At 52.9% G+C, this 27,334-nt stretch overlaps 2 protein-coding genes across 3 annotated transcripts; both read left to right on the top strand.

Moving 5' to 3' along the window:
* The first annotated feature begins 1,143 nt into the window (after window positions 1-1,143).
* Ppp1r18 (protein phosphatase 1 regulatory subunit 18) lies at window positions 1,144-11,271 on the top strand. 2 transcript variants are annotated; one of them, XM_059282047.1, is made up of 4 exons: window positions 1,144-1,337; window positions 2,325-3,928; window positions 9,288-9,504; window positions 10,500-11,271. In XM_059282047.1, exons 2-4 carry the CDS (start codon window positions 2,330-2,332, stop codon window positions 10,517-10,519), a joined length of 1,836 nt encoding a protein of 611 aa, XP_059138030.1. In that variant the 5' UTR covers window positions 1,144-1,337; window positions 2,325-2,329; the 3' UTR covers window positions 10,520-11,271. The 2 variants fall into 2 exon arrangements, with proteins under 2 accessions (XP_059138030.1, XP_059138031.1); XM_059282048.1 differs by lacking the exon at window positions 1,144-1,337 and adding an exon at window positions 1,467-1,615 and having other exon boundaries at window positions 2,304-3,928.
* A 3,196-nt stretch (window positions 11,272-14,467) lies between these two features.
* Dhx16 (DEAH-box helicase 16) lies at window positions 14,468-27,307 on the top strand. Its single transcript, XM_059281591.1, has 20 exons — window positions 14,468-14,839; window positions 15,917-16,155; window positions 16,256-16,421; window positions 16,868-16,924; window positions 17,310-17,564; window positions 17,719-17,922; window positions 18,002-18,196; window positions 18,688-18,798; window positions 18,906-19,021; window positions 19,927-20,137; window positions 20,314-20,412; window positions 20,516-20,668; window positions 22,374-22,514; window positions 22,670-22,832; window positions 22,913-23,031; window positions 23,172-23,239; window positions 24,340-24,502; window positions 24,579-24,740; window positions 25,767-25,940; window positions 27,091-27,307. The coding sequence occupies exons 1-20, from the start codon at window positions 14,633-14,635 to the stop codon at window positions 27,217-27,219; spliced, it is 3,132 nt and encodes a 1,043-aa protein (XP_059137574.1). The 5' UTR covers window positions 14,468-14,632; the 3' UTR covers window positions 27,220-27,307.
* Window positions 27,308-27,334: the final 27 nt, after the last annotated feature.

Here is a 27,334-nt window from a genome sequence, read left to right as displayed (position 1 = left end):
GACTAAGGCTGTGCTGAAGGGGCTGTCCCTTCCCCTGCTGGAGACCTCAGTTCCAGGGTCCAGGTACCCTACTCTAGAGTTTCAGCCACTGGCCTCCAGGGTCCACTTCTCACCAACCAAGAGTGGGTACAGAACTCATGAATCTCATCTCATCTCTTGGGGCATGACACACACACACAAGGCTAAGGGTTCTGCCTTGAGCATTCACTCCCTTGGCACTGTTACTGGCTCTGCACCTCAGGGATTCCCTTCCTAGCTTCCACTTCAGGGAGCTATGTCAGGGCCAGTCTGCAAGTTTGCTGGTGGTGCTACTTCTCTTGTGCCGCGGCTGTGCGTTTTCCCCACTCCTGCCTCAATTTCTCCACCTCCTTAGGTCCAGCCCTACAGCTCCTTGGCGTCTCCCGTTTTTTTAAACTTGGTCTCCTACAGCGGTGTCTCCCGTTTTTAACTCGGGCTGACGCCGGGCTCCCTCCTCTCCCAAAGGATATGCGCTGCAGAAAAATTAAAATTTTCTAATATGGTATCCAGTTGTCTGTCCATGTCTGTCAAGCCGCAGGACCAAGTGTGGGAAGGAAGATGAGGCCAAGTTCTTGTGGCAGCAGCCAAGCACGCTCTGACGACCGCTGGGCTGGGGCCACACCCCATGGGTCCGCCCCAATCTCCCAGTCCTGCTCCCTCCAAATATTACAGTTTCTCCGCGTATAATATCAGGGGACCCGTGGGGGACAGAGTAAGTCTCTGAGAGGGGAGCGAACTCCCAAAGCCATTTGCCTCAGACTCTGGGGCCCGGCAGCCGCCCACACCACCACGGTAACAAAGACTAGCCAGGGAAAGCAAAAGCATGGGGAGGAGCGGCGAGTGATGGGAAGGGCGGGTCTGACTCCAAGCAGCTGCCGCTTCCTCCCCAGGTCCCTCAGGGGGCCTGAGTCACGGGCCGCCGCCCCAGGTCGGCCAGCTGGAGCAATGGGTCTGGACACCCATCTTCTCCAGGACTGGGAGGGGAAGTGGGTGAGGGCCTCTGGAGACAGACAACCAAGAGTTGCGGACTGCCACTGTAAGAGACGAGTGCCACCACCGAGTCCCACGCGGGAAGGGCAGCGAAGCCCCGCCCTCCGCTGGGCTCCGCCCTGCGCCCCCTTCCCTCGCCCCATTGTCCGTAGACAAAGCGGTCGCCGCCCCCGCCTGGCCCCCGTCTGAGTCTCCGTCCCTCCTCCCAGGCTCCCACTTCCCTCCTCCTCTGCTGCCCTCCCTCCGGATCTCCCTTTGCCTCTCTCCTCCTCTTCCTCTCTCCCGACGCCTGGCTCTACCGCACCTCCTCCTAGGGACCCCCAAGGCGTGTAAGTTGACTGTGGGGCTCCCACTTCAAGGGAAGTGTCTCCCGGCCTCCCTTGGAGTGCCTCCCCTTTGTGCAGAGATTGCCTGTCCGTGCAGTTCCCGCGGGTGCATGGCCCGCTGGGTCAGGGTCCCCTGGGAGCCGGGTCCCCGGTTGGGGACGGCAGAGGCATGATGCGGGTCCTCGGAGCGCCCGGGCCCTGGGGCGTAGCTGGTGGGGAGGCCGGCGAGGCTGACGGGACTGGACGCGGGTGGACGCCAGGGTCCTGGGAATGCGTAGGCAGCACACTCTCCCGGGTACCAAAAGTCCCCGAGGAGGGTATTTCCCCTGACCCGCCTCCGGGGCGGGGTACGCGGTGGGGTGGGGACCGGACTGAGGGGCGGGGCGGAGCCGGGAAGGCAGCCGGGACCTGCGGGCCGGTGCGGAGAGGCGCCCGCGCCCTTGCCCGCTTCCCGCTCTTCCCTTCTCCCCCGACCTCTGCCCTCTGCATCTGCCCCCTGCTTCTGTCCTCACCTTCTCACATCCCCTCCGACCCCTCGCCCCCTCGCCGGCCGGTTCCCCGGTCTTCCTTCCCACTTGTCTCCCCTGGGTACCGGGGAGGCAGCCTCAACTGAACCCGCTCGCTTCTCAGCCCCAGTCCCCGTCCTCTCGTTCTCTCCTGCTTTTCCTCCCTTTCTCACATCTTAGGGACTGTCTAGTGCCCACAAACCCCAATCTGGCGCTGCCTCTGCCCGGAATCTCGACTCTTCCTCTCCCATTAACCCCACCCCCAACTTGGCACCCAGCTTTTCTCTTCACTTCTGTTCTTGCCTCTTCTGCTCTCCCTCCCCTCCCGGTTTCCCTCTATCTTCATCCTTAGTTCCACTATCCTCTGTTCTTCGTCTCTTTCCGCATCACTTCCTCCTCCCCCACCCCCATTCTCAGTCTCCGGGCCCCTCCGAAGACTAGCCTTCCTGTTCCTGTCCCCCAGTGCTCTCTCGTTCACTTCCAGTGACCATGACCGCTATCCCAGATTGGAAGCTACAGTTGCTAGCCCGGCGGCGGCAGGAGGAGGCAGCGGTTCGTGGCCGTGAGAAAGCGGAACGGGATCGCCTGTCCCAGATGCCAGCCTGGAAGCGGGGAATCCTGGAACGACGCCGAGCCAAGTCAGGCCTGCCTCCTGGAGAGGCGAGCCCTGTGCCTGGGACTGCAGAGGCTGGACCTCCAGACCCAGACGAATCCGCTGTCCTCCTGGAGGCCATTGGACCAGTACATCAGAACCGATTCATCCAACAGGAGCGGCAGCGGCAGCAGCAGCAGCGGAATGAAGGGCTCGCTGATAAGAAGCCTGGGCCTCTGGAGGCTCTAGAACGGAGGTCAAGTCCCGGTAATTTAAGAGAGCAGAGCCCCAAGGGAAGAGAGTCAAGAGAAGAGAGGCTGAGTCCCAGAGAGGGCAGAGAGAGGAGGCTGGTGATAGGGGGAGCCCAAGAGTCATGTTCCAGGACTTCGGAGACTCGAGACTGGAGGCCGAGCCCTGCGGAGGCCAGAGACCTGAGTTCCAGACCAGCAGAGGCTCAGAAGTGGAGGCTGAGCCCTGGAGAAACTCCAGAGGAGAGTATGAGGTTAGCTAGTCCTGGAGATCACAGTCCCAAGAGAAAAGAGGTATCAGAAAGCAGACTGAGCCCCGGGGAGTCTGGCGACCAGAAGGGCTGCCTGACAGAGGCCCATAGATGGAATCTTGACCCGAAAGAACCCCAGAAACAGAGCTTGATACAGCTGGAGGCCGCAGAGTGGAGGCTGAACTCAAGAGAAGAGAGAAAAGACTATTTGGAGGAGTGTGGGAGAAAGGAAGAGAAACTGAGTCCAGGGATTGTCCTAGACCAGTCTCCAGTGACAAAGGAGGTTCAGGACACCACCTCTAGAAAAGTGGAGACTGCCGAGCAGAGGCCCAGCCCTGTGGAGGATGGAGACAGGATCTCGAGGCCCACTGAAGCCTGGAAATGGACCCTAAACTCTGGGAAGGCTCGAGAACGGACATCTCAGGACATAGAGACTCGAACTCAGAAGCCAGATGCCCCGGCATCTTCAGAGAAGCACCTGGGGCCTTCTGGTGTGGAGGTTGAAGGGGAGGCTGAGAGAGAGGAGGCGGGGGCTCAGAGCAGGCCTCTGAGAGCCCAGCAGAACCTCTGCTCTGGGCCCTCCCCCCTCCCACCAGAGCAGGCCGGGGCTGGGACGGAAGGCCCCAGACAGCAGGAAGAGGAAGCAGCAGAACTCCGGCCCCCAACGCCAGCCCCTCTGTCTCCCCCACCCCCAGCCCCAACTGCCCCTCAGCCCCCCGGGGATCCCCTCATGAGCCGCCTGTTCTATGGGGTGAAGGCAGGACCGGGGGTGGGGGCCCCCCGCCGCAGCGGACACACCTTCACTGTCAACCCACGGAGGTGTGTGCCCCCTGCCAGCCCAGCCCCTGCAGCCACTCCTGCCACAGCTGATGCTGCAGGGCCTGGACCCGGGAAGAAGCGGTACCCAACCGCGGAGGAGATCTTGGTGCTGGGGGGCTACCTCCGTCTCAGCCGCAGCTGCCTGGTCAAGGGGTCCCCTGAAAGACATCACAAACAGGTGAGAAAGCGGCCACGCATGCCTGCGTAGAAGTCTCCTTCCAGCTGAGTGGATGGCTTTTTTATGTGCCTGTGCGCTTGTCTTCTATTCCTTATTCCTGCCACCCCGCTTCCTCCCGTGCACACACCCTTCCTCTGGGCACCCCTCCTGCGCCATTCATTTCGGAGCCCGGAGGGCTCTGCCCAACAGTCAGCTGCTGTGTTGGGGTGTGCCGTTTTCAGGGTGTGTCCAGGCCTGTGCCTTCTCCTTCCCTCATGCTCTCAATCCCCTCTCCTTTTTTTTTTCCCCTTTTGAGTTTTTGACCCAGCCAAGCCCTTTTGGTAGGAGAGAAGAGATAACCATCTTGCAGCCCTGAGGGCAGGGGTGAAAATGCCCGGGAGGGCAGAGAATGTGGAAGCAAGAAGTTCAGGGAAGTTGGAATGAGGGTCTCAGCCCCAAGAAAAAAGGGAACAGAACTAAACTAAAGGGGACATCCCAGGACGGAGAGGGACAAGTGAGATGGAGCAGAGCTGGCTGAAGAGCCGAGAGAAGGCTTTTAGACCCCCAAGTCAGCCTCCCCACCCCCCACCCCCAGGAGAGGCATACAGAGGCCATTTGAAGTGGGTGACCTCGGGGTTGCCTGTCTCCCCCAGCTGGGCAAGTGTTAGACAGTGCCTCCTTCTCTCTGGGGACAAGAAAAGCCTTCTCCTCTTCCAAAATATCCCAGTCCCTTCCCCCATCTTTCCTCCCGGGCTTCCCCTCCCCCATGGAACTGGCTCACCCTTGGTTTTCCCCTGTCCCTCCTACCCTGGCCTCTCCCTCCCCTTGGGGTAGAAAAAGAGAGAAGTTCATTTGCACTGAGCTGAGCAGAGACTGGCCTAGGCACTGTGGGAGTTGGGGGTAGGGGTGGGGCTGAGGCCAGCGGAGGGTCAGAGGTTAGACTGGAATGCAGACATGCAAGGAAACACTGGACAGCTTAACTTCTCCCTCTGGTCCTGGCCCCACGCCTTCCTCCTGTGCACCAGGCAGTTTCCTAAGTGAAAGGTCTCCGGGAAAGACAGCACTACACTCAGACACCTCGGACCAGAAGGTCCTCCGCCCAACCCACATTTCCCCGGGGCCTGGGAAGCCTGCTCCTGCTTAGTCTATGTAACTGTGTGTTTGGTGTCAGTGGGAGACCACAAGGACCAAAGATCAGGGCCAAGCTGGGGGATCACTTGATTCCTCCCAGTTCATCTTTCTGTTGTTCTTCACTTATGTACAGAGTATTCATTTTCATTGTAGCATTTTTGAGTATGACTTTATTGTCTCACCTCTGTCGCAGCTTCCTTGGAGCTCCAGCCCTCCTGGGGTGGTCCCTGAGAGTGTACCCTGAGCCCTCTGACTCCTATTGGCCCTCCCTTCTCAGGACTTGGCAGATCTCAAGGAAATGCTCCCAGGACGAAGTGCTCAGAAGAGTCACTTCCTCCCGAGGATGGCTTGTGACTTTGGGGAACCGAGCAGAGGGAGGCGCAAGGCTTTGTAGCCCAAGCCTAGGAACCATCTGGGGGAAGCCAAGGAGGCTGGTGCAGAGCAGGACCTGGGATGGTGACCATACCTCGGTCACCAAGTAGGAGGGCGGAAGCAGACCTTCCAAACAGGAAGCCTGGTGGGGTGGGGGCCGGAAGGCTGGTGGGACTGAGTGGGAACGCTGGGCCTGGGGGCCTGCCAGCACTGTGCTCAGGATGTGGTGAGAGAATCAGGAAGCGGCCACACTGGGGTGGGGGTGGGGAGGAGGCAGCAGAGTTCCCTAGACGTGACCATCTACCTCCTCAGCCCTCTGAGTCCACACCCGCACCTCTCAGCCCTCTGTCAGTACAGCCTCAGCGAGGCTGACTGTGCTCCACCCTGCTCTGTCCCGCTCTGTCCCAACCAACCATTGCTACGCTCCCTCACCACCCCTCACCCTTCCTAAAGAGTTTCTTTTCAGACTACTTCATCAAACTTATCCCTGCCATCACGAGGGACATCACCCCTGCTCTGAACCAGGCTGTATGTAGCTGGTGCTTTTCCCCAGCAGCCTCTCTGGCTAGAGACCTGCCCCTCCTTCCCTGGCCCCCTTGTGACCTTATATAGCTGATGAGAGAGGATCCAGTGAGTCACTTCCCTCCCTGCCTCTCCCCCCCTCCCCATTCGGGTTATGCATTCCTGAGAAGCCCAGTCAGAAGCTGGGGGGAAGTGAGGCAAAAGGGGGTGACACAGAAGTAGATACTGAAGTAGATGGAGTGAATAAAATGAACCCTTTTACAGAACTGATGGTAAACTGCAGGGCTAGGGAGGGGAACTTAGGAAAGAAAAGAGAATGGGCTTCTAGAAATTTGGGTAAAGCTGCAACAACAGAACTAGTATGGGTCCCTTTCCAGATACTGGGATGTGAGCCATCTGGAGGCTGTCCCACTCTTCTGCCCACATTCCCTCCTAGCCTCGGTCTTCTGCTGGGGCCTCACCTAATGTCTAGACAGACCCTCACCTTATGCAGTGTGGCGGCTTGTAAACTCCTTTCAAGGAAACCGTGTATGTGAGTGGCCAGCACAGTCAGCCTTCTGCAAACCTGATTTCAACCAAGCACACCAAAAATATTCAGGCCCTCCAGGCTGGTGGCTCAGACTTGTAATTCCATCTGTGGATGTCAAGCTCAAGGCTAGCCTGGGCTATTCAGTGAGCTCCAGTCTCAGAAATTAAAAAAAAAAAAAAAAAAAAGATTGGAGAGATGGTGCGGCCACTAAGAGTGCTTGCTGCTCTTGCAGGGAACCTGGATCCAGTTACCAGCACCTACATGGTGGTGCCAATCCTCCACCCCAGGTCCAGGGGATCTGATGCTCTCTTCTAGCCTTCTCCAGCACTGAATGCACATGGTGCACTTAGATGCAGGCAAACACTAAACACATAAAATGGGGGGGGGGAGTTTCTAAAAAATAGTAGTGAACTTGAGAATGGGAGGGCTTGTGTAAGTCATATGCAGAGTGCTGCACGTTTTTATATAAGGGACTTGAACACTTGGACATCTTGTGTGAAGAGGTCTTACTACAAACTCCCCCAAGATATTAACAGGCTCTGTAGTGGGTTAGAAGGAAGTGAGTGCTCATGGAAATATTAGTACAAGGGTGTGTGTGATCGGATCAGGACGTAGAGTAGGCTGCAAATGTGGCAACTCCCAAACAGCGTGCCCTGGAGGAGAGGAGCCTTGGGGATATTTAGGGGAAGAGTATCCCAGGCAGAGGGAACAGCACAAAGGCCCAGAGGTGGAAGCACACCTGGGAGGCTGGAAGCAAATCGCCCTGTTGCCTTTGGTTAAAAGCTCTGGATTGTGGCCGGCGGTGGTGGCGCACACCTTTAATCCCAGCACTCGGGAGGCAGAGCCAGGCGGATCTCTGTGAGTTCGAGGCCAGCCTGGGCTACCAAGTGAGCTCCAGGAAAGGCGAAAAGCTACACAGAGAAACCCTGTCTCGAAAAACCAAAAAAAAAAAAAAAAAAAAAAGCTCTGGATTGTGTTCAAAGTGAGATGGAATAAGACGCCACGGCAGGGTTTGGACCCACGGAGTGATACGTACAGTCTTGGGTACCTTGCTTTCCTTAGGTACCAAGGTGTCACATCTGTCCTTCAGCCCCTTGCAGCCATGCTGTAAATCACAGGGAGGCTCTGAGATGCTGGGTCCCAGATGCCCTGGGGAGATCACCTGACACCCCCTCCTGTTTGTCTCCCTAAACCCCCTGGCTTGCAGAGCTAATCCCACTGAGCTCCTTAGGAGGGCAAAGGGGAGGACAGAGGACCTGAAGACAGCCTGTTTTTCAGGGTTTCTGCCCCTCTGGCCTCCTGCCTGGTTTTGTGGTACCCTCTGGCCTCCTGCCTAACCCAGTGTTTGCCTGGACTTTCTTCTCCATCCTTGTCAGATCTCCAGTTGCATATTCCAGAGACTCTTCTGTGTGTTGAGTATCTCTTGGCTCAGATTGTCCTTTCCATTGTCTTATCCATTCCCCAGCCAGGGCCTGTAGAATTGGACAGGAGAACAGGTCGAGAAGGGGAAGGGACAGGCTCTCTGGAGCCTGGGTTTCCCAGAGAACATCAAAGCCCTGAGGCTATGGAAAACAGGGCACCTTCAGGGACTCTCTTCCCAGCCAGTTTTTTCACTGTTGGGCCAGCCCAGACTTCACCTCCTTTGGAATGCCCCAAAGGGTGCCCAGAGTCCCAGGCCTGGCCATAGCACTTCCTCTATGCACTTTGGTTTCTTTTTACACCTCTGCCTCACAGCTGTAAAGGGTAGCTATCTGGATCTTACCTTACTTACCCAGATATCCAGTCCTGACCATGGGTACAGTCTCTGTTTTGTTTTGTTTTGTTTTGGTGTGTGTTTGGGAAGGCTTACTTTTAAAGACAATGTCTACCTCTGTAGACCAGGCTGGCCTCAGGCTGGTCTACTGACTTCTGGGATTAAAGGACTGTGCCACCATACTTGGCTGACTTTTGTTGTTTTTTGAGACAGGGTTTCTCTGTGTAGCCCTGGCTGCCCAGGAACTCCCTTTGTAGACCAGTCTGGCCTCGAACTCACAGAGATCCACCTGGCTCCAGAGTGCTGGGATTAAAGGCGATCACCACCACCGCCCGGCCTGTCCTTGGTATTTTGTTTTGTTGTTTTGCATTAATTTTGGGGGTGGGACACACTGACACAGTACCCTCTGGAGGTCAGAGGTTGCAGAGATTGAACTAGGAGCATCAGGCCTGGCTGCAAGTACCCTTACCCACTGAGCCATCTCAGTGGCCCAGAGCTGGTTTGGGTTTGTTTAAGATTTATTTATTTTTGCCAGGCGATGGTGCCACAACCCTTTAATCCAAGCACTCAGGAGGCAGAGGCAGTCGGATCTCTGAGTTCGAGGCCAGCCTGGTCTACAGAGCGAATTCCAGGACAGCCAGAGCCACACAGAGAAACCCTGTCTCGAAAAACAAAACAAAAAGACTGATTTATTTTTATTTTATGTGTGTGAGTGTTTTGCCTGCCTGAATATATGTGCACTACATGCATGCCTGGAGCCCGCAGAGGGCGTCAGGTCGTGTTTTCTGGAACTACAGTTACAGATGGTTGTGAGAGGCCTGGTGAGGGCTGGGAACCGAACCCAGGTCCTCTTCAAGAACAGCAAGTGCTCTTAACCACCTAGCCATCCCTCTAAGTGTTGTTTTGTTTGATGTCATTTGAAGGAAAAATCACGCTGTAAAGGAAAGCCGAATCTCCAACTGGATGGAGCGGGGAGTCTTTGGGGCGCCTACGGCCAGCCCCCCTCCATTCGCATCTGCTCTCTGGGCCGTAGTGATGAACTTGGTTCCACTCCCCTCTCTTCCCACCCTCAGCTCAAGATCTCCTTCAGTGAGACTGCCCTGGAGACCACATACCAATACCCTTCCGAGAGCTCGGTACTGGAAGATCTTGGCCCGGAGCCTGAGGCCCCCAGTGCTCCCAGCCCCTTGGCAACCCAGCCTGACGACGACGACGACGAGGAGGAAGAGGAGGAGTTGCTGCTGCAGCCAGGGCTCCAGGGCGGCCTGCGCACCAAGGCCCTAATCGTGGGTAAGCGGCGGCGGCGGCGCGGCTGGCGGAGGGCGCCCCCTGGTGTCCGTAGCGGGGTGCTTTGAAGGGTCTTGGCCCAGGACCTGCTCCTGCAGATGGAGGATTCCTGGAAGCCGAGTGCACATGGAGTCTCCAGATTTCAAAACCAGAGGTCGCTCGTTCTCCAGATCTCCAATCTGGTTAAAAATACCCATGGTGGGTCAGGTGGCCTAGAGTATGAATTCCAGCTTGTCTGTTACTTAAGGTGTGATCCCAGATCCATATGGGCTCAGTTTGAATTTATCTTGTGTGGGGTGTGCATGCCCACACTCTAGGAGTCGAATCCAGGGCCTTTAGCATGCTAGGCGAATGCTCTACCACTGTTCAGTATCCCCAGCCTTCATTTTATTGTTTTTGTTTATTTGTTTGTTTTCAAGACAGGGTTTCTCTGTGTAACCCTGGCTGTCCTGGAACTCGCTCTGTAGACCAGGCTGCATTTTATCATTCTTTAAAATAGAGTTAATAACTGTGTCCTGGGCTTCGGAGTGTGTAGCTCGGGGATATGATTGGTGCCTAGAGATGAGCATGTGGCTCATGCCTGTAATCCCACCGCTCCGGTGGAAACACAAGAACATCTTGGTCTACACCATGAGTTCCAGGGCAGCTTGGGCTACACAGATTGAGAGCCTGTCTGAAATCCCAGCACCATGAAAATTTGCTGATAATCACTACCTCCTGCAGTTGTTGAAAGAATTGAGAAGCTTTCTTTGAAGCATCTCGGACTATAGCTAGATACTGAATTACTCCACCTTTGCTGAGATGATTGTGAAATTAAACAAGATGCCTAGTGCACAATCCCAGCTAACTGTGGTGACTCCTGTTGCTGGTGACAGGCATGCACCCGACACATCGTGAAGATTTCTCCTACACCAGCCACTCTTCGGTTCTGGGGTGCGTGGGGAGGCTGGTGGCAGAGGCTGTCCCCACTTCTCTCTTCATCGCTTCTTTTCCTGCAGATGAGTCCTGCCGGCGGTGACCATCTTCCGATTTGGGCACATACCTCTCTCCTTCCCGTACCTGGAGATCCTGGAGTCTGGACGATTCAGAGTCGACGGACCCTAGCAAGGAGCCTGGCAGGGAAGGGCAATGGGCACATTCTGACTTGCTTTTCTCATCCCATTTCTGGGGCAGGGCCAGTAGCCTAAATTTACCCCTAACCCAAGGTCCCCCGTGGGTGTAGTCACGTGGACTGGAGCATCCTTGGCGAGCTAAGAGTGAGCAACACAGGATTCACCTGGAATTGAGGTAGATGGAGCACCTCCAGCCCCATGACAGGGTACACTGTCCCCACAGCCTTCTTTGACTTCCCGCCACTCCCGGGGACACTCAGGATTTAAGCACTCACCTCCCTGGGAGGTCTAGATCCCACTCCATCCACAAGCGTCCTTTTCCTAGGTCACTGCCCCTTTGTTTACAGCTTCCTTCTCCTCTCTTGAACACAGCCTGGTTTACATACCCACCAGCTCCCAGCTACACCTGCCTGAGTCCCAGGTTTACAAGCTAGGCCTAACTCACAGCCTTCCTGTGGAATCCTCCAACCTCCATTTGTTATTATTGAGAGTGACCTGGGGAGGTATGTGGCTTTCCTCCACTTTGCTCAGTATTACTGTGCCTCAGTTTCCCCCAAGAGGGAAAGCTGGGGATCCTAACTCTTGAACCCCATGAGAATTATTTAATTCTGTTCCTCCTCGTGGTTCACATTGAATTGAATTGCAGTGTGGGGGACGAAGGGAGACGGCCTCATTCCCTCACCTCTCCCGGTTTGCTCCTTTATCAGTTGCCTGATTTGTTTCATTTTGTAACTTTCCGTAATAAAATGGAGCTCTTTTCAACTCTTGCTGCCTGTTTCTTTTTAAATTTTCCTTTTGTATGAATGAGTGTTTTGCCTGCATGTGTGCCTGTTGTCTGTGGGGGTTCAAGGGCGTCAGACCCCCTGGGACCATCTGGGTGCTGGGAATCAACCACATTCTCTAGAAGAGCAACCAGTGTGCTTAACCGTTGAGCCGTCTCTCCAGCCCCTTCTTTCTCTCTTTTTAAATTTATTTATTTATGTGTGACTATGTTTTGTGTGCTTCCAGCTCACTCTGCTCCACCCCACCTTTTTTGAGAGTAGGTCTTAATATGTGGCCCTGGCTAGCTTGGAACTTACTATGTAGAACAGACATCTTTCTGCCTCTGCTTCCCACATGCTGGGATTAAAGGTTTACACCACCACACCTGGCATAAAAAAAAAATTTTAAAAAAGTCTTTAAAAAGACAGGACAGGCTGGAGAGACGGCTCAGCAGTTAAGAGCGCTTGTTCTTGCTGAGGCCCAGGTTTAGTTCCTAGCACCCATAAAGTGACACACAACCATCTGTAAATCCAGTTCCAGGGAACCAGACGTTTTTCTGTCCTCACTGGGCACCAGGCACACGTCGTACACAGATATACATGTGATCAAAACATTCATTCACAAAATAAATCATTCGTGTGTGTGTGTGTGTGTGTGTGTGTGTGTGTGTGTGTGTGTCTCCAGGTGTAGTGACAAACATTTAATTCCAGCACTGGGGAAACAGAGTCAGGCAGATCCCTGAATTTAAGGCCATCCTGATCTCTAGAATGAGTTCCAGGACAGCCAGGCTACACAGAGAAATCCTGTCTCAACAAACAAGCGAATACATCTATCTATCTACTATCTATCTATCTATCTATCTATCTATCTATCTATCTATCTATCTATCTATCTACCTATCAAGTTATACTATATATATATAAACAAGAAAACAACAATGGCAAACCAAGCCAATACTACCAAAACAATGGAAAAGACAGCCTCCCCAAGTTCTTTGGGATCTCGCTTTTGGGATCAGGTGATTTATTTATTCATTTATTTATTTTTTTGCCGCAATTCACCAAATAGGAACAACTTCAAGCATGTGCTGTCCTGTCCACTTAGGTTCCTGGACCTGACCAGTTGTACCTTGTGTTGTCTATCACCAATAGAAATATTAATAGCTGGGCCGTGGTGGCGCACTCCTTTAATCCCAGCACTCGGGAGGCAGAGCCAGGTGGAGCCAGGCCAACCTGGTCTACAGAGTGAGTTCCAGGACAGGCACCAAAACTACACAGAGAAACACTGTCTCGAAACAAACAAACAAACAAACAAACAAAAAAAGAAAGAAGAAATCCCAAAAGCAGAGACGAAAATGTCCAAGTTGTGCTTCATTCGGACTTTGCATCTGACAAGGCTGTGGATCAGCACCTAGAAAACTTCTGTCTCCTCTCCAGCCACAGGCTTTAGAGAAAGTGGTAAAGGAAACAGAGACCATTAATAATTATTCCAGAACAGTCCTGCCTCTCTGGTCAGGTGGTCGGCCACATTTCTGAGACTAGTGACATCTGTGCTTCTCTAGGACACTTCTGGAAATTCAGTTGGGGTCTGGTATCTCCTGTTTCTCCAGGGTCATCTGTGCTAGGAAGGGGTTAACTCACAGTAAATCATTAACTGTAGGTATGTGCTAAACTGTTAATAAAATCCATGTGGGGGCTAGAGAGATGGCTCAGAGGTTAAGAGCACTAACTGCCTGAGTTCAATTCCCAGCAACCACATGGTGGCTCACAACTATCTATAATGAGATCTAGTGCCCTCTTCTGGTGTGCAGACATACATGCAGGCAAAACACTGTATATACATAATAACAAAAAAATAACATCCACGTGAAGACTCCTTTTTACAATATGTAATATTTTGACCTTATTCATCCCCCCTGGCCCTATCAGTTTGAAATAGAATCTACTTGAATTTCCTCTCCCACCACAAATTTCTCTGTGTATTCCTGGCTGGCCTGGAACTCATTCTGTAGACCAGGCTGGCCTGGAACTCACAGAGATCCGCCTGGCTCTGTCTCCCGAGTGCTGGGATTAAAGGCGTATGCCATCACTGCCAGAAACCTTTCATTATTTTTGATTGCATATAAATTACATATTTCAGCCAAGTGTTTATAATCCCAACACTGAGAAAGTGGGAGCAGAGGATTTAGGGTTCAAGGAGCACTTGTTGCTCTTGCAGAGGACTTGGTTTTACTCCCAGTGTGATGGCTCACCTGTAACTACAGTTTTAGGAGATCCAATGTCCTCTCCAGGCTTCTGAGTGGTATACATACTTGCAAGTGAAACGTTTATATATATACACACACACACACACACACACACACACACACACAAAAAAAAAAAAAAAAAAAAAAAAAAAAAAAAAAAAAACAGCAGAAAGAGGGGCTGGGGAGATGATTCAGTGGCTAAGAGGACCTAATTTTGGTTTCCAGCATCCACATCAGGCAGCTCACAACCAACAGTTTATAACTCCAGCTCCAGGGAGACACAATATCCCTGATCTAAAAAGGTTCTTGCACACACCTGGTACAGATATGCAACAAACACACATGCACATAAAATAAATAAGCATATTTTAAAAAATCTGAAGATACCGGAACTCCCACCCAACTTACATATTTCTAGTAAGTATCTTTAATTATTTTTAACTATGTGTTGTGAGCATGTGCACATTATGTGTTTGTGTGTGAGTATGTGTGAGTGAGTTCAGGTGTCAGTAGAAACCAGAGGTGTGGGATCCCCCTGGAGCTGGAGTTATAAGGTTGTGAGGAACGTGGGTGCTGGGAATCGAACTCGAGTTCTCCGAGCAATCTCTCCAGCACCTTATTATATGTCTTGTTTCCCTAAATCTGATTTGTATTCCTTTATACCAAGCTGTGGAAACCATTAGTAAGTAGGGCCTGGAGAGAGGGTTTGTGTTGACTGAACGCAGCATCCGCGCACGGACCATCCGGGGGCGACAGAGAGCTTGCACCCGAGTGTCCCGAAAAAGGCTGCGCGATTTGAACCCGCCCAGCCACCGTTAAGCTCTGGCCGGAAGAGCTCAACTCTTTCCGGGTTTCGCCGTTCTGGAAGACAGTTTAGGGCTACCCAGCCCCGCACTCTGGACTAGTAGTCTCTACGGCAGCCGGTGCGGGGCCGTGGCGCTGCAGACCTCTCCTGGCCCCGCCGCCGTCCTGGCTGTTCCGCAGCTGCGCGTGCGAAGCGGGACGCGTCGCCATGGCGACGCCGGCGGGGCTGGAGCGATGGGTGCAGGAGGAGCTGCACTCGGTGCTGGGGCTGAGCGAGCGGCACGTCGCGCAGTTCCTGATCGGCACGGCGCAGCGCTGCGCCTCGGCCGAGGAGTTTGTGCAGCGCCTGCGCGACACCGAAACTCTGGACCTCGGCGGGCCGGCGCGGGACTTCGCGCTGAGGCTCTGGAGCAAGGTGTGTGCCGCCGGGGCGGTCCTCTCGCAGCTAAGTTAGACGGCTTCACGCACACTCATCTTTTGTTTTGAGACGGAGGGTAGCTGTCCATTCTAGGATAGCCTGGAACTTTCAGTGTAGTACACAGGCTGGCTTCGAACTTGCAGAGAGCCTCCCATAACAGAGAGGCCTACCACTCTTGGCTTTGCCAAACATCTGTCTTTTGTCCTCTGTTACCTAGGTACTATGTTAGATGTTGCTGGGCTTACAGCTCTGTGGAGAGACTTAGGAGAGAGGGATCTGCATACATGTTTAAACCTAGGGCCGAGTTAGTTACAGGACATACTCCAGAGCTTGTGTATGCTACACATAGAGTGCTTGTGTAGCATACAGTAAGCCTTGGATTCAATCCCAAGAACTGGGAGAAGCCACTGAGAAGAACAGAGCTATGGGAATTAGCAATTAAGAAACTGAGAGAGGGGCTGGAGAGATGGCTCAGCGGTTAAGAGCACTGGCTGTTCTTCCAGAGGTTCTGAGTTCAATTCCCAGCAACCACATGGTGGCTCACAACCATCTGTAATGAGATCTGGTGCCCTCTTCTGGCCTGAAGGGACACATGCAGGCAGAACACTGTATATGTAATAAATAAATAAATCTTAAAAAAAAAAAAAAAAAAAGAAACTGAGAGAGCCGGGCGGTGGTGGCGCATACCCTAATCCCAGCACTCGGGAGGCAGAGCCAGGCGGATCTCTGTGAGTTCAAGGCCAGCCTGGTCTACAGAGTGAGATCCAGGACAGGCACCAAAACTACACAGAGAAACCCTGTCTCCAAAACAAACAAACAAAATTTAAAAAATTCCATTGTGTGTGGATGTCCATGTGCCGATGTCAGAGGACAGCCTGTGGGTGTTGGTTCTTGCCTTCCACTGTAGGGTAGTTTTCAATAATCATTTGCTAAATGGATTCCTAGAAGGAGGTGCAGAAGCTGAGGCCCCCGTTTGCTGAGAACATGGAGCAGAGAATGATGAAGGCTGGTTTAAGAAAAGGGCAGATGAGGATGTGGAAGTCAGGAGCTGCTTGTTTTCTCTTCTGCTGACAGGTACCACGGAAGGCTGTGGTAGAAAAGCCAGCTCGGGCAGCTGAGCGGGAGGCCCGAGCCCTGCTGGAGAAGAACCGATCTTATAAGTTGCTGGAAGACAGCGAGAGCAGTGAGGAGGCAGTGGGCAAGGATGGGAGCAGCCTGCAGAAGAAGCGGAGAAGACGGAAACACCTCAGGAAGAAACACCACGAGGAGGAGGAGGAGGAAGAGGTTTCCGAGGCAGGGAAGAGGAAGACAGGGTAAGTCAGAATCAGGAGAGAGGGAGCCGGAACACCTGGTTGTCTGCGGGGATGATAATCTTTCTCAGTACCCCTCTTTGATGCGTTGGGCTGGGTTCAGGGAGAGTAAATCACCCGCGGAGGAGAAGCCAGCCTCAGAGGATGAATGGGAGCGGACAGAGCGTGAGCGTCTTCAGGACTTGGAGGAACGGGATGCCTTTGCAGAGCGGGTTCGGCAACGGGACAAGGACCGGACCCGGAATGTCCTGGAGCGGTCAGATAAGAAGGTGAGTTGAGGGCTGGAGAGGTGGCTCAGTGGATAAGAACACTTATTATTCTTGCAAAGGACCCTGGTTCAGTTCCCAGCACCCACATGGATAGGGGATCCGATTCCTTTTGACCTCCTTGTACACTAGGCACACATGTGGTGCACACACATGCACAGAGGCAAAACACCCACTCATACACAGAAAATAAAACATTTACCAAAAAGCTGAGTTGAAGAACATTGGTCAAATCTGGATTTGGTTGCAGACATGTCTCTGGGAAGACAAGGGTTATCACTAGGGTTCCTGTGTGGGGCAGCAGGGTCCTGTAGGCTTTCTGCCTAAGGCCCTCACTCTTCACTGGGAAGGGGCAGTAGAGGACATTTATCATTCTGAGTCTGAGGGGCATGGTCATAGATGTTCCTATCTTTGGCCTTATGACTCTCTTGTGTGATCTCTTCTTCTAGGCTTATGAAGAGGCTCAGAAACGCCTCAAGATGGCTGAGGAAGACCGGAAAGCCATGGTGAGACCCTGGGTTCAAGAAGCAAGATCCAAAGTCAAAAGAAAGACTGATGGAGTGTTTGGCCATAGTGGGAAGGGCTACAGAGGGACTGTGGTGAAATGAGGGTGGGTGATCAGTCTCCAGAGGACGGGCCTGGCTGGCAGGAACCAGCAAAGAATGGACTTAGGTCGCAGAAGGAAGAAGGATACAAACTGCCTGACTGTAGGATCAAGTCACAGTGTTTGTGAGTGACACTGGGCTTTTCCTGTCCCTGAGACTTGAGGAAACACTAAGCACGAGTATCAAAAGGTCTCACTCCTGCCTCTGGGGTTTTTCCACACTCCTCGTAGGGAGCTGTGTTGCTGCTGGGGTAGGATGGGGATTTAACTCTCCCTCCCTGACCCAGGTCCCTGAGCTTCGCAAGAAGTCTCGTCGAGAATACCTGGCAAAGCGGGAGCGGGAGAAGCTGGAGGACCTGGAGGCGGAACTGGCTGATGAGGAGGTCCTGTTTGGGGATGTGGAGCTAAGCCGTCATGAGCGCAGGGAGCTCAAGTACAAGCGACGAGTCAGGGACCTAGCCCGGGAGTACCGGGCAGCCGGAGAGCAGGAGAAGCTGGAGGCCACTAATCGCTACCATATGCCCAAGGAGACTCGAGGACAGGTGAGGGGAGCCCTCTTTGCTCATGGGTGAGGCAGTGTGGTGGCTGGTCCCTTCCTCTTTTCCTTTCATAGCAGGTAGAAATAATGGCAGGGAGGAGGAAGTGGGCCACCGGGGCCACCCTTCTTCGGGCCCTTCAGTGCGCCTGTCTCCATAGCCAGCGCGCACTGTGGACATCGTGGAGGAGGAATCGGGTGCCCCAGGAGAGGAGCAGCGGCGCTGGGAGGAGGCCCGGCTAGGTGCTGCATCTCTGAAGTTTGGGGCCCGAGATGCCGCTGCCCAGGAGCCCAAGTACCAGCTGGTGCTGGAGGAGGATGAGACCATCGAGTTTGTCCGCGCTGCTCAGCTCCAGGGCGACGAGGTGAGAGGAGGGGTCTGGGATGTCTGTTGTGAGGGCCTCTGAAGAGGGTGGGGACCTCACTCTCCATCCCCTTCCTCAGGAGCCATCCTCAGTTCCACCCCCATCAGCTCAGGCCCAGCAGAAGGAATCCATCCAGGCCGTCCGCCGCAGCCTCCCAGTGTTCCCCTTCCGAGAGGAGCTTCTGACGGCCATTGCCAATCACCAGGTCCTCATCATTGAAGGCGAGACCGGCTCCGGGAAGACCACACAGATCCCGCAGTACCTCTTTGAGGAGGTCAGTCATTACAGCATGTCACTAAGGGCCCAGGCCTTGAGTCAGTCCTCGCAGACCTTTGTGGGATGGTTAGAGGAGTCCTTTCCTGTCCTGTCCACTAAGTCTTCTCACTGCCGTCACATCCATGTCTGGTGTGAGGTAAGAACATACAGGTCTGCCCTGCGAGCAGTGAGAGGTGAAGATCACAAATGTGAACCTCATGCGCCTCAACCCTGCGCGCTCTGCCCTGCTTTCCCTCTGCAGGGTCAGAGAACTAGGAGTAAAGAGCTTGGTTCCCTATTTTTGGCTTCCTGTCTCCCATCGTTTCTGGGTACTCCTCAGACGATCTGGTCAGTTCAAGTCTAGCAGAGCCCTGATTGTAACCAGAGGTCTGCAGGACTGGCCAGCATCCCCTCAGGGCCCTTGGTTTTCGTCTCGTCGGTCTGTTCTCTTTTCGCTGGCTCAAGACAGCACGTCTTGCAGAGGACCACCTCTTTCTTCTCTCTTCGTAGGGTTACACAAAGAAGGGCATGAAGATTGCTTGCACCCAGCCCCGGAGAGTGGCGGCCATGAGTGTGGCTGCGAGAGTGGCCCGGGAGATGGGCGTGAAGCTTGGGAACGAGGTGCGTTCTTTGGGGATTCAGGAGAGGGAAGCGTCTCTCACATTGCTTTCATGGTCCCACACCAGGTCTGGGCATTGGTCATTCTTCTCCTAATTGTCTCTGACCAGGTTGGCTACAGCATCCGATTTGAGGACTGCACGTCAGAGCGGACTGTTCTCCGCTACATGACGGACGGAATGCTACTGCGGGAGTTCCTGTCTGAACCTGACCTTGCAAGCTACAGGTGCACACGGGTACCTGCCTCTCGGCGGACGCCACCACCTCACTCCTGTGCTGCCCACTCCCTCAGAGACCCGTGTTTCCTTTCATCCCACGGAGCCAGTTGGCATTTTGAGACACGGTTTCACTCTGTAGCCCAGGCAGGCCTGGGACTCACCGTGGGGTCTGAGCACTGAGCTTACGAGCAGGAGCCACCATGCCAAGCAGTGTTTACTTTAAGGAATGTTCTCCCTTCCATTCTTCCAGTAAGAGTAGCTGTGCCTGACTGACCCAGAGATACCTGACTCGTTCAGTCCTGGCTTGTAGACTCTCCCTGCCTGTTTGGCTTTTTTTACATTTGAAAAAAAAAGTGTGTGTGTGTGTGTGTGTGTGTGTATGTGTGAGTTTGTGTGTGTGAGTGAGTGAGTGTGTATGTATGTGTGTGTGTGTATGTGTGTGTGTGAGTGTGAGTGTGTGAGTGTGTGTGTATGTGTGTGTGTGTGAGTGAGTATGTATGTATGTGTGTGAGTGAGTGTGTATGTGTGTGTATGTGTGTGTGTGTGTGTGTGAGTGTGGGCATGTGCCCTGGTGCATATGTAGGGGTCAGGAGACAGCTTGCAGGAGTCAATTACCCTTTCATCATGTAGGTGCCAGGGATCAAACTGGGGCCGTCGGGCTCGGTGGCCAGCGCCTCCACTGTTGAACCATTTTACCATCACCAGCTTGACTGCTTTTCTTGGCGGAGGCCAGGGTGGGCTACGGGTCGCAGAACCCTGGCCCTTGCTCACGCTCTGTCAGAGTCACATCATTGGAATGCTTCACTTCTCCTCTTCTCAGCCCCACCCCCGTTCATCCTTAGGGCCCTCCATCTCTCCCTTTGACCCAGCTACCTGCGGTCCAGTCCCTCACCACGCTGCATTTCCTCCCCAGTGTGGTGATGGTGGACGAAGCTCACGAACGGACCCTGCACACGGACATCCTCTTCGGGTTAATCAAGGATGTTGCTCGATTCCGCCCTGAGCTCAAGGTCCTGGTAGCCTCAGCCACACTGGACACTGCCCGTTTTTCCACCTTCTTTGATGATGCCCCCGTCTTCCGAATCCCTGGACGAAGGTTTCCAGTTGACATCTTCTATACCAAGGTGCCCTTGGGAGGATGGGCTTCACTGTAGGCAGAGGAGGTGGGACAGTTCAGGAGGCTCCAAGGGAAGAAGGATCTAATGGGACACGGGGCGGGGGTGGGGTAAAAGATACATTGAGCAGAGAGAAGAGCCTGAGCTGGTGGCCCTCTGTGACCCTGAGTCTTCCTCCTCCCCAGGCCCCAGAGGCTGACTACCTGGAAGCCTGTGTTGTGTCTGTGCTGCAGATCCACGTGACCCAGCCACCTGGGGATATATTGGTGTTCCTAACAGGACAGGTGTGTGCTGTGGTGGGAAGTGGGTGGAGTCTTTCAGGGAAGGATGGGGCTGGTGTGTGGATCCCGGGACTCTAGGACTCCTGCCCTTTTGCTCTACATTCAGGAGGAGATTGAGGCCGCCTGTGAGATGCTCCAAGACCGCTGCCGCCGACTGGGTTCCAAAATCCGGGAGCTCTTGGTGCTGCCCATTTATGCCAACCTGCCCTCGGACATGCAGGCTCGCATCTTCCAGCCCACACCCCCTGGGGCCCGAAAGGTCAGTGGGAAAAAGCCTTTACTCTTCCCCCTGCAGCGCACACGATGAGTATTGGAGGCATGTGCTGGCCCTGCTGGTTGGGGGCGGTTGGACCCCGCTGAGGAGCAGCTAAGGCCCTCACCTTCCAGCTGGAGAGAGATGAAATCAGCGTTAGCTGAGAGATGGCAAGCTTCAAGTGCAGTGGGGAAGCCTTTGTTTGAGAAGACGTAGGATTTGAGTGAACCTTGAGAAACATGGCTGGGGAGTCCCAGAGGAAAGCTGATGCATGTTTGAAGTCTGAGAGGAGTGGGTTTGGGAATTTGAAGTACCATGCTGGGACAAAGCTGAAAAGCCTAGGGCCAAGACAGAGGCTTTTGAAGCACTCAGATTTTATTTTATTTTTTATCTATCTATTTATCTAGATATTTATTTATTTGGTTTTTCAAGACAGAGATTCTCTGTCTAGTCCTGGCTGGCATGGAACTCACTCTGTAGCCCAGGCTGGCTTCAAACTCAGAGACTCGCCTGCCTCTGCCTCCCGAGTCCTGGGATTAAAGTCCAGCTGCACTCAAATTTTTTTTTTTTTTGGTTTTTCGAGACAGGGTTTCTCTGTGTAGCTTTGTGCCTCTCCTGGAACTCAATTGGTAGCCCAGGCTGGCCTCGAACTCACAGAGATCCGCCTGGCTCTGCCTCCCGAGTGCTGGGATTAAAGGCGTGCGCCACCACCGCCCAGCTGCACTCAGATTTTAAAAACCAAAGGATTTTAAGTAGAGTTATGGCTCTCCTTGAACAAATATTCACTGAGAGCTTGGAGATGTGGTCCAGTGGTAAAACAGTTGCCCAGCATGTGTGAGGCCCCAGTGTTGAGGCCCAGTACATGCTGCATGGGGTGGGACTGAGGTGAGGATATAATGGTGGGCAAAGTGAGACTCACAGTCTGACGGGAGGAGACAGCCGCATGTAAACCTGTATCAGTTTGTATTGAGTACAGTGGAGGGATCCAGGGCAGCGTGGGAAGGTGGAAACAGACTCAGGACAGAAGGTGAGGAAGAGCAGCATTTTCTAGTGGTGGAAGGGGGGCTGCTCTCTGAAGGACAGGGCAGAGTAGAGGGAAGAGGGGGGAGGACCCAGGCTGCTGAGGGGAAGGGCGGGCTGGTGCAGAGCATCTAAGAGAAGGATGTGTCTGCAGGAGTCACTGGGGGAGAGCACATGGAGTGCAGGAGCAAGGGTGGGAGTGACAGGGGTGGGGAGGGTGGGGGGGTGAGGGGGCGCCGGATGTGAGCAGAGAAGCAGCCATAGGTGAAGAAGCAGTTCAGGCTGTAAGGGGCGTAGATTGGTCCTGTAGTTGGATCTGGGAGTGAACTGACAGGTTTATATATTTTAAAAGGACCATTCTGAGTGCTGTGTGATAGAAGCGAGGTATGGCAGTAGGGAGATGGTTGAGTAGGCTGGTACCATAGTGATGTGGTGATAGGTACGGGATGGTGCTGGAAGATGAGGGCAGGATCCTGGACATCCCTGTCTTCCATCTCTGAAGAGAAACCCTAAAAAGAAACTCCATTTCTTTATTGTGCCCCTGCTGACTGCCAACCCCCTGTGACCCTGCTGGCCGTCTCACCTGTCTCCTGACCTTTGGACACTGTCTTTGCCCTGTTCCTCACCGCATTGAACTCTCTCAGGGTATCTGGTGGACTGGGCCACTGGGTGACTGTGCTCTCTTTGTTAGGTGGTTGTGGCTACAAACATTGCCGAAACATCGCTCACCATTGACGGCATCATTTACGTGCTGGACCCAGGGTTCTGCAAGCAGAAGAGCTACAACCCCCGCACAGGCATGGAGTCTCTCACAGTCACGCCCTGCAGCAAGGTCAGCCGCATCTCCAGGAGGTTGAGGGAGACAGGTTGTCCCCACAAAAAGCTTGATCCACAAAGAGCATTTGAGGACAGGGACCAGTGGTTTATATACCCCAGACTTGAGTCAACACCGCCATGGCCATGTGTTTACCTCTCCTTTCTTTCTAGGCCTCAGCCAATCAGCGGGCTGGCCGCGCAGGTCGGGTGGCTGCAGGGAAGTGCTTCCGTCTGTACACAGCCTGGGCCTATCAGCATGAGCTGGAGGAGACCACGGTTCCTGAGATCCAGAGGACAAGCCTGGGCAACGTTGTGCTGCTGCTCAAGAGCTTAGGTGATGGGCCACCCGAGTCCTCTCCCACCGGGGCACTGGTGTTTGTAGGGCTCTCCTCCACTCTTCACTCCTTTCCCCAGGCATCCATGACCTCATGCACTTTGACTTCCTGGACCCTCCACCGTATGAGACCCTGCTGTTGGCTTTGGAACAGCTTTATGCACTTGGAGCCCTCAACCACCTTGGAGAACTCACCACGGTGAGGAGATAGTGTGGGCTGGGATAGGGTAAAGAAAAGTCTGATGGCTCCAGGGACCCCTTGGTGGTGGCGCCAGGGGCTCCTGTAGTGGTGGAAGGAACTGGAGGGAAAACTGGCCTCAGCTTTCCCTTCTTTTTCAGTCTGGTCGAAAGATGGCAGAGTTGCCTGTGGATCCCATGCTGTCTAAAATGATCTTGGCCTCTGAGAAGTAAGTCTTTCACCCACCCAGACCCTGGCACAGACTGGCCATGCCTCCTCAGTCCCAAGTGTCACCTCTCTCTTCTTTTCTCTTCTTCGTGGTATTTATATATAAATGTTATTTAAGAAGTCTTGCCAGGCGGTGGTGGTGCACGCCTTTAATCCCAGCACTTGGAAGGCAGAGCCAGGCAGATCTCTGTGAGTTCGAGGCCAGCCTGGTCTACAGAGCAAGATCCAGGACAGGCACCAAAGCTACACAGGGAAACCCTGTCTCAAAAAAAAAAAAAAAAAAAAAAGTCTTACCAGCCCTTTTGAGGCCTTAAAGGGTCTGTGAATCACGGTCCTGTCCTTAATGTGATGGTCAGTGGGCACAGGTACAACCCAGGGCCAGTCATTGTAGCAGAGGCAGAGGCAGGTGGATCCCTAAGTTCAAGGCCAGCCGGTCTGCATTGGGAGTTCCAGGCCAGGGAGACCTGCATAATGAGACCCTCCTTCATAAAACAAACTTATTAATAAAATAAAACCCAGGACTGTGAATGGAAGTTCTGTCTGTGGTCGGTGCTGGGAAGACTGTGGCTTTTGGAACAGGATGTTAAGATAGGTCTATGTGGGACCACCTATAAAAGATTTCTGGCGTGGGGAGATGGCCCACTGGTTAAATGCACCAACTGCGCTTGCAGAGGACCTGAGTTCAATTCCCAAAACCCACATGGTGGCTCCTAACCATCTTTAACTTCAGTTCTGACTTCCACAGGCATGTGGCACACAGACATAATGCAGACAAAAAATTTTATACGTATAAAATAAATAAATCTTAAAAAAAAAAAAAAAGATGCTCCTTTGCTATGTTTGAGATCAGAAATCTCAGCAGGCGGTGGTGGCACACACTTTTAATTCCAGTGCTTGGGAGCAGAGACAGGCAGATCTCTGTGAGTTTGAGGCCAGCCTGGTCTACAGAGTGAGATCCAGGACAGTCAGGGCTACACAGAGAAACCCTATCTTGGAAAAAAAGGAAAAGAGAGAAGAGAGAGAGAGAGCTCAGAGACTCCGTGTGTCCCTGTTAGTTCTTTGGTGTCCTGGTCTGACCTCGCCTCTTGCTGCCCTGCCCAGGTACAGCTGTTCAGAAGAGATCCTGACAGTGGCCGCTATGCTGTCAGTCAACAACTCCATCTTCTACCGGCCCAAGGACAAGGTTGTCCATGCCGACAACGCCCGTGTCAACTTCTTCCTCCCTGGGGGAGACCACCTGGTTCTGCTGAATGTGTACACACAGGTCACTGGGCAAGTGGGAGTTTGGGAGATGGGGGATCCTTCTGTCCTGATGTGTACTTAGGCCTTTGTCTTCACAGTGGGCTGAGAGTGGTTACTCCTCTCAGTGGTGCTATGAGAATTTCGTACAGTTCAGATCCATGCGCCGAGCCCGGGATGTGCGAGAGCAGCTGGAGGGGCTCTTGGAGCGCGTGGAAGTCGGCTTGACTTCCTGCCAAGGAGACTACATTCGTGTGCGCAAGGTCAGTGTTTCTGTTGTTAATGTTTTGTTTTGTCTTTCTTTTTCCTAGTCTCTTCTTTTTTTTCAAGATAGGGTTTCTCTGTGTAGCCCTGGCTGTCCTGGAACTTACTCTGTAGACCAGGCTGACCTTGAACTCAGATTTGCCTGCCTCTGCCTCCGGAGCGCTGGAATTAAAGGTGTGTGTCACCACCTGGAATCCTGTTGTTTTTGTCTTTCATGTATGGTGTAAGTATATGTGTAAGTCAGTGGACAGCCTGCAGGAGTCACTGTGTTATAAGACAAAACTTTTCCTGGGCAGACACGTCTCTTACCACAGAGAGGGAGCCCACAACAGACCAGAGTCTAACCTGGTGAACCAGTGAGTTCTATTTGGGTTACTCATAGGAAGATGAGTGAGGGATTACTGGGTTACCAGGAGCAGAAATGACTCAAAGACAGCTGCGTCACCCAAGCCCACCCCAGCATGGGTGACAGCTCACAGACTGGGAACCTGGAGCACACTGCACAGCCTGCAGGCAGCTCAACAGGTTGGAAAGTGTCCTTTCCAGGTGGCTCAGTTGGTCTAACCTCTTAGGTAGCTCTGTTGGTTTCTGTTTCTTCCATGCAGCTGGTCAGATCTCAGGAGTCTCCTTTGCAGCTTTGTGTCTGAGAGGGACACAGTGTTTATTGATCACTCTGGCAGGAAGGAGCCTAGTGAATCTGGTCAGTTTTGGGGACTTCCTTAAGCTATTTTGAGTTGTTTAAAGAGCCTCTCTGCAGGGTGGTATGTTTCAGTCTCAGAGGAAACTGTTAAACAGCACACTTCTTTCCTCAACCGAATCACCATACCACTCTGAGGGCACACAGCTTCCTGCCAAAGCTCTCTTCCCTGCGTGTTTACTGAAGCCCATTCTTCCCTAGATAGCATGTGCTGGTGGGTTCTTCACGGATTCCTCCCTTTTCAAGTTCTCTAGAAGCCTGAGCTCAGAGGCAGTAAGTGGAAGGCCTGCAAATGGTACCTGACTTTATTTTCTTGCCTGCTCCTTAGGCCATCACTTCGGGTTATTTTTACCACACGGCAAGGCTGACTCGGAGCGGCTACCGCACAGTGAAACAGCAGCAGACAGTGTTTATTCACCCCAACTCCTCTCTCTTTGAACAGCAGCCACGCTGGTTGCTCTACCATGAGCTTGTCTTGACCACAAAGGAGTTCATGAGACAGGTAAGGGGCTATTGCTTGCTCAGATGAGGGGAGACAGTATCTTAAGCTCAACTCCTATTTCTGGGACTGGCATTGAAACAAGAAGGCCTGTTAGTTTAATGTAGGATCAGATCTAATCAAGTTTAATGTATGCTTGGGATGTAGCTCAGTGGTACAGTCCTTGGCACCATTACAAATAAATACAAAAGATCTTTTCCTGCAGCTGTTAGTGCTTTCCAAGGTCTGAGAATTCAATTCAGGTCATTTCATTCAATAAATATTTGAAGCTGTGCCTGATGGCCTAGGTCTGTAGTCCCTGGTCCTCGAGATGAGGCAGAAGGATAATACATTCAAGGTCTGCCTACATAATGAGACCTTTCCTAAAATAAAAATGTGGGGCTGGAGATGGCTCGGTGGTTTAGAGCACTCATTGTTCTTGCAGAGGACCCAGGTTCAGTTCCCAGCACCCATAAAGCAAGCGGCTCACAGTTAACTGCCTGTACTCCAGTTCCAGAGGGTCATCCATCACCCCCTCTGGCCTCTGCAGGCACTGCATTCATGCACATACTTACACACCTACACACATATAATCAAAAGCAATAAACAGAACTAGAGAGATGGCTCAGCAGTTAAGAGCACTGACTGCTCTTCTAGAGGACCTAGGTTCAATTCCCAGCACCCACATGGTGGCTCACAACTGCCTCTAACTCCAGTTCCAGGGGATCTGACACCCTCTTCTGGCCTTTTGAAAGGGTGCCAGGTATGCATGTAATATACAAACCTATGTGCAGGAAAAATACCCATACACATAAAATTTTTTTTAAATGTGGACAAAATAGTGGGAGTGCTGAGGATATCTCAGTGACAGTCTTGTGTAGCAAGCATGAGACCCTTGGTTCATATCCAGATCAATAAAATGTACACTAAGTGCTGGGGCCACAGAGACACCTGAAGCAGATGAAGTCTTGCCTGAGGGACAGGCTCTTCTCGGGGCTCACTTACCTGCTGTCTTGAGCATGTCAGGGTGTGTCTGCCCTGTTAGCATGAAACACAGCCAAGTGCCTTTTCCTTGCCCTCAATCAAAGGGGAAAGAGAAGCCTTTTTTCACCACACAATTAAGATTCTGGTTTGGAAGTAAAGGAACCCTGTTGGTCTCTGCTCCCTCTTATAGGTGTTGGAGATTGAGAGCAGCTGGCTTTTGGAGGTGGCCCCCCACTACTATAAGGCCAAAGAACTAGAAGATCCTCACGCTAAGAAAATGCCCAAAAAAGTAGGCAAGACACGAGAGGAGCTGGGCTAGAGGACGACCAGCAGACTGGACCACACAGCTTCCTTTTCTTTCCATACTTTATTTAATATCTAGTAAATAAAATTATTTTTGGAATGAAGTGTGTGGGAACTTTGGGACCCAGAGA

The sequence above is a fragment of the Peromyscus eremicus genome, chromosome 16_21 (genome assembly GCF_949786415.1).
Source record: "Peromyscus eremicus chromosome 16_21, PerEre_H2_v1, whole genome shotgun sequence".
Taxonomy (NCBI): domain Eukaryota; kingdom Metazoa; phylum Chordata; class Mammalia; order Rodentia; family Cricetidae; genus Peromyscus; species Peromyscus eremicus.
Note: the sequence above shows the minus strand (reverse complement) of the source record. Positions and strands in the feature narration are given on the sequence as shown.